Raw genomic sequence first — 6,481 nt, forward strand, 5'->3', positions numbered from 1 at the left:
TCTCACACACACTCACTCACACGCACACACACACTCTCACACACACACACACACTCGCACACACACTCGCACTCACACTCGCACACACACTCACACACACACGCACACACACTCGCACACACACACACTCACACACACACACACACTCACACTCTCACTCACACACTCGCACACACTCACACACACACACACTCACACACACACTCACACACACACACGCACACACACACACACACACATAAACAACTATTAGAGAAACACTGTTTTGTTTGTGTCTTTCAGCTTCAGAAGAGAGAACGGACTTGTCGAGCATTTATTCAGGTAATCACACAGCACACAGTTGTGCAAACATGCGTGTCTCTATGTACGCCGCTCACGTGTGTGTGTGTGTGTGTGTGTGTGTCAGGCGGTGGTGCAGACGGTGGATAATCTGTTGCGTTTGGAGGCGCTGGAGTCGTGGCAGGACATGAACTCTACAGAACAGTCACACACCGCCACCATGCTGCTCGACGTCATGGAGAAAGGAGCGTTTCTATTGGCTAATAACCTGTACGGAGGTCACTTCAGCGACCGCGCGCCAAACATCGGTACGGCTCATGCTGCCTCATATACACAAACATCCAGAAGTCTGGGAACCATTTCTTCTGCTCAGCAAGGCTGCATTTATTTGATCAAAAATACAGTAAAAACTGTAAAATATTATTATGATTCAAACAGCTGTGTTCTCTGTGAATCTCTGTTAAGCTGTAATGTATTTCTGTGATGTGCAGCTGTATTTTCAGCATCATTCCTCCAGTCTTCAGTGTTCAGTATAATATGCTGATCTGCTGCTCGAGAAACATTTCTGATTATTATCAACAATATTTTTGTGGAAACTGTGATGCATTTTATTTTTCAGGATTCACAGATGAACAGAAAGTTCAAAAGAACAGCATTTATTTGAAATAGAAATATTTTGAAGCATTATAAATGTCTTTACTTTTGATCAATTCCATGCATCCATGATGAATAAAAGCATTAATATCTTTAAATAAATTATTATATAAGGTAACAATATAACATGATCACAAACATCATTTTTTTTAAATAGCAGAATTACTGTTACTTGAGAAAGTCAAATTACATGATAATAAAATGTACAAATTAAATAATTTATAAACTACACAGAACAAAATCTAATTATGTAATTGTGTGTTAACTGCATCAAATACATTTTATATAACAATATACAATTTTTTACAACATCTATTAGTCTTGGTTAATACTTTATACATTTTTTTAAAGTTATATAAATTAACATTAGTCTATTATGAACACACAAAAATTAACAATGAAAAGTAGTATATTTTTTAACATGCATAACTAATGTCAACAATAATATTAGATTATAATGAAGTAAAAACTGTAAAATATTATTATGATTCAAACAGCTGTGTTCTCTGTGAATCTCTGTTAAGCTGTAATGTATTTCTGTGATGTGCAGCTGTATTTTCAGCATCATTCCTCCAGTCTTCAGTGTTCAGTATAATATGCTGATCTGCTGCTCGAGAAACATTTCTGATTATTATCAACAATATTTTTGTGGAAACTGTGATGCATTTTATTTTTCAGGATTCACAGATGAACAGAAAGTTCAAAAGAACAGCATTTATTTGAAATAGAAATATTTTGAAGCATTATAAATGTCTTTACTTTTGATCAATTCCATGCATCCATGATGAATAAAAGCATTAATATCTTTAAATAAATTATTATATAAGGTAACAATATAACATGATCACAAACATCATTTTTTTTAAATAGCAGAATTACTGTTACTTGAGAAAGTCAAATTACATGATAATAAAATGTACAAATTAAATAATTTATAAACTACACAGAACAAAATCTAATTATGTAATTGTGTGTTAACTGCATCAAATACATTTTATATAACAATATACAATTTTTTACAACATCTATTAGTCTTGGTTAATACTTTATACATTTTTTTAAAGTTATATAAATTAACATTAGTCTATTATGAACACACAAAAATTAACAATGAAAAGTAGTATATTTTTTAACATGCATAACTAATGTCAACAATAATATTAGATTATAATGAATTATACTAGATTTAATGCTAGTTGTTTTTAAAGAGCAAACGTGTGTGTGTGTGTGTGTGTGTGTGTGTGTTTTCAGATCTGGAGGTGTATGTGCTCAACACAGAGATGGAGCTGAAGGATCTGTTTTTCCCGAACTCGTATGACAGCGACAGCACCATCCAGGTGTCGTCATCCACCATCAAACAGTACAGCCGCAACGGTCAGTCTCTCTCTCTCTCTCTCGCTCTCCGTCTGTCTGTCTCAGTCGTTCTCAGACGCTCACACTCTTCACTAGGTTTCTCTGCGCCACACGTATCCGGGCCGGTTCGCTCGGCGTTGCCATGGCAGCAGTCCCCATGGTCACCGGCTCCTGTGGCTGTTGCCGTGGTGACGCACATGTGTGTGATGAGCTGTGTGGGATCGGCAGTATCCATCGCAGCTGAACGTGTAGATCTGACCGTGTGACGTGTGTGTGTGTGTGTGTGTGTGTGTGGCTCCATCAGGTCAGGTGAAGGTGGTTTTCACGCTCTATAAGAACCTGGGCTCGTTCCTCTCCACTCAAAACGCCACGGTGAAGATGCGCGGCGAGTCTGGAGGACACAGTCTAGCCGTCAACTCCCACATCATCTCTGCCTCCATGAACAAAGAGTCCAGCCGCGTGTTTCTGACCGATCCTGTAGAGTTCACGCTGAGCACAGGCGCTTAACCCTTCACACGCCGCATGTGTCAGTCATTCACGCTCTGTTGTTCTCTCGGTGCCAGTATCCCGGCGGCGTTCAGGGTCTGATCCTGTTCGTCATCACGTGGGTGGGGATGGTGATCTCTCTGGTGTGTCTGGCTCTGTGTATCTCCACCTTCTGCTGCCTGCGAGGCCTTCAGAGCGACCGCACCACCATCCACAAGAACCTGTGCCTCACGCTCTTCATCTCACAACTCCTCTTCCTCATCGGCATGGATAAGACACACTATACCGTGAGTTCACGAGGACCAGACCTTAACAGACCACATTAGACTAAACCAGACAAACATCAGACCAAACAAAACTATATCAGATTAAACCAAACCTCATCAGACCAAACAATCAACCTAAATCAGACCACACCAGACTAAACCAGACACACATCGGTCCTAACATGACTTTATCAGACTAAACCAGACCACATAAGATTACATTAGACTAAACCAGACAACATCAGAGCAAACAACACTTTATCGGACTAAACCAGACCACACTAGAGTAAACCAGGCTACACCAGACCACATTAGACTGAACCAGACACACGTCGGTCCCAACAAGACTTAATCAGACGAAATCATACCACACCAGATCACATTAGAGTAAACCAGGCTACGTCAGACCGCATTCACCTAAACCAGACCATGTCAGACCTAACAAGACTTAACTCTACACCTTAATCAGACGAAAACAGACCACATTAGACTGAACTAGACACACATCGGTTCTAACAAGATTTTATCAGACTAAAACAGACCACACCAGATCACATTAGAGTAAACCAGGCTACACCAGATCAGCTCAGCAGTGAAGTGTTCATGCGTCAGGTGTGTGTGTGTGTGTGTGTGTGCAGGTGGTGTGTCCGGTTCTGGCCGGTCTGCTGCACTTCTTCCTGCTGTCAGTGTTCTGCTGGCTCTGCATGGAGACGGTGCAGCTGTACGTGCTGATGGTGGAGGTGTTTGAAAGCGAGACGTCTCGTCGTAAGTACTACTACCTCTCCGCGTACGGCTTCCCCACGCTGGTGGTGGCCATTTCCACCGCCATCGACTACAGGAGCTACGGAGGACCCAAAGCGTGAGTGTGTTTCCATCTGCAGGACTCGCAAGTCCTGACATCGGTGTGTTTGCGTGTGTGATTTCTCTCTCTTGTGTTGTGCAGTTGCTGGCTGAGGGTGGATAACTACTTCATCTGGACGTTTATTGGCCCCGCCTCCCTCGTTATCCTGGTAGGAGTCATTTTAATGCATTGGTTTATAAATCAATGCATCAATTTCAAACACATCACCTTTCTGTTAGTTTCTCTCTCTCTGTGTAATCAAAATATTTGTAATTTATATTTCTAATGTATGCTTATTTGAATACACTGATATTTATTTCTTTGAGTTATTATAACTGTTTTAAGTACTATTCTAAGTTCCATTTCCATTATGATAAATGTCTTATCCTTTTATTTGACCAGACTGACAAACCTTAGCACATATGTATGCACATGAAAAATTTTTATAATATTACGATTTTTTTTTTTAATAATGTTTATTTATTTACAATCAAAACATTTTTATTTTAATTAAAAAAATATTTGTAAGTGTATGCAGCTATTATATACATACACGCAGAACACACTTTGAGTACTGTAGCATATCCCACAATGCAATGTGCTCAACGAGACCCTCTGTTTCCAGGTTGAATGTTTTGACTCATTATTTGACCAGACTGACATGTTTACACAAAATTGGATTAAAATGCATAATAACTTTATTTGTGAGTGGATACATGGAGGCCACTTGCTGGAATGAGCATCTTCTGAGTGTTTTCTGCTCTCTTAAGAGCCCGTCTGACCTTTGACCTCTTGTGTGTAGCTGAACCTGGCAGTGCTGGTCATCACCATCCACCGCATGCTGCGACACTCCACTGTGCTGAAGCCAGACTCCAGCCGATTCGACAACATCAAGTAAGAATGCAGGGGTCAGGGGTCACACTCAGTTCCTCGGCTACAGCACATAATATTTACTCCTGATATCTGTTTAGAGAAATGTTCATTTCAAGCACTCAAACTGACCAAAAAAATAACAGGGACCAAATTGTTTAAGATTTTTATTATTTAAATTGCAAAGTTATTTCATTTATTTTTTTATTATTGTTTTTATGAAATCAGGTTTTATTGAACTGCAGTGGACACTTGTGTTATTTTAGTCTAATTTCTATACCATCTTTGTATTTAATAATATTTAGAATTAGTTTTTGTTTTTATATTTTTCACTTTCATCTTAGTTAAAGTTTTAGTCATTTTGTTGTGCATTTGTTTTTTATTTTTTTAAAAAGTGTTTAATTTTTATGACATTTTAGTTGTAGTAATTTTAATTTTATAGGCATTTTTATTAGTTTTAGTTTTTTTTAAAAGCATGTCTATTTAGTTTTATTCATTTTTATTTCTGTTTTAGTTGTAGTAATTTAGTTTAATTTAATAGGCTTTTTTATTTGTTTTTGTTTTTTCCATTTAGTTTTTATTCATTTTATTTTAGTTTAATAGGCTTTTTTTTTTAAACATGTCCGTTTAGTGTTTATTCATTTATTTTTCAGTTTTAGTTGTGGTAATTTCATGAAAATTAGATTTTTGACTTTTGCAACTAACTGAAATCAAATGAAGTGTAAGGTTTTTTTGTATTCTGTTTTGTTTCGGTTAGCATTAAATGTATTCAGTTTACAAATGTTTTCCAGTATTTTTTGTTTTATTTAACGGCATCACGAGAGCATTGGTAACGCTGTGTGTCTGTGTGTGTGTGTGTGTGTGTTTCTGTGTGTGTGTGTCTGTGTGTGTGTGTGTTTCTGTGTGTGTGTGCATGTGTACGTGTGTGTCTGTGTGTGTGTCTGTGTGTGTGTGTGTGTGTGTGTGTGTGTGTGTCTGTGTGTGTGTGTGCGTGCGTGCGTGTGTGTCTGTGTGTGTGTGTGTGTGTGTGTGTGTGTGTGTGTGTTGAGGTGCTGGACGCTCAGCTCTGTCACGCTGCTGTTACTGGTGTCTCTGACGTGGATCTTTGGCCTCCTGTTCATGAACGACAGCAGCGTGGTGATGGCGTACCTCTTCACCTCCTTCAACGCCGTGCACGGCATGTTCATCTTCCTCCTGCACTGCGCGCTGCAGAAGAAGGTGCGTGGCTGATTGTGGCTGTTTCTTCATGTGTTTGTCCTCCTGACCTGCTTTCACACGCAGCGCTGTGTGTTTAACAGGTGCAGAAAGAATACAGCAAATGCTTGCGTCAGTCGCCCTGCTGTGGCCACGCCTCCTCCACCGGTTCCCACGGTTCCCTCAAGAGCTCCGCCCACAGAGGCAACAATCGCTACTATGGCGGCAGCCAATCACGACATGCGCCAGCACAAAGACAGGTAACGCACACGTGGGCGTCTGTCCCAAATATCAGCCTTACAGGAATTTGCACACCTGTGGTTTAAATCTCACCCGTGTGTGTGTGTGTGTGTGTGTATGTGTGTGTGTGTGTGTGTGTTTGTGTGTGTGTATGTGTGTGTGTGTGTGTGTGTGTTTGTGTGTGTTTGTGTGTTTATGTGTGTATGTGACCAGTTTATGTGTTTATGTAGGATGTTAGACCAGTTTATGTGTTTATGTCGTATGTTGGACTAGTTTAAGTGTTTATGTAGTTAATAAA

At 39.7% G+C, this 6,481-nt stretch overlaps 2 protein-coding genes across 4 annotated transcripts in view; one reads left to right on the top strand and one right to left on the bottom strand.

Moving 5' to 3' along the window:
* The window catches only part of LOC107560572 (adhesion G protein-coupled receptor L1-like), a 33,335-nt gene extending 27,066 nt beyond the window's left edge, over nt 1–6,269 (top strand). Inside the window, exons 12-21 of the mRNA XM_016244791.1 lie at nt 283–321; nt 407–587; nt 2,185–2,307; nt 2,591–2,785; nt 2,818–3,059; nt 3,677–3,897; nt 3,982–4,048; nt 4,682–4,773; nt 5,799–5,967; nt 6,048–6,269. Of these exons, the coding sequence (XP_016100277.1) occupies nt 283–321; nt 407–587; nt 2,185–2,307; nt 2,591–2,785; nt 2,818–3,059; nt 3,677–3,897; nt 3,982–4,048; nt 4,682–4,773; nt 5,799–5,967; nt 6,048–6,269 (1,551 nt within the window). The remainder of the gene's footprint in view (nt 1–282; nt 322–406; nt 588–2,184; nt 2,308–2,590; nt 2,786–2,817; nt 3,060–3,676; nt 3,898–3,981; nt 4,049–4,681; nt 4,774–5,798; nt 5,968–6,047) is intronic.
* The window catches only part of LOC107560584 (zinc finger protein 501-like), a 176,198-nt gene that overhangs the window by 117,556 nt on the left and 52,161 nt on the right, over nt 1–6,481 (bottom strand). The gene's annotated exons all lie outside the window — the stretch shown is intronic.

The sequence above is a fragment of the Sinocyclocheilus grahami genome, unplaced genomic scaffold, assembly GCF_001515645.1.
Source record: "Sinocyclocheilus grahami isolate Dianchi unplaced genomic scaffold, SAMN03320097.WGS_v1.1 scaffold734.1, whole genome shotgun sequence".
NCBI lineage: Eukaryota > Metazoa > Chordata > Actinopteri > Cypriniformes > Cyprinidae > Sinocyclocheilus > Sinocyclocheilus grahami.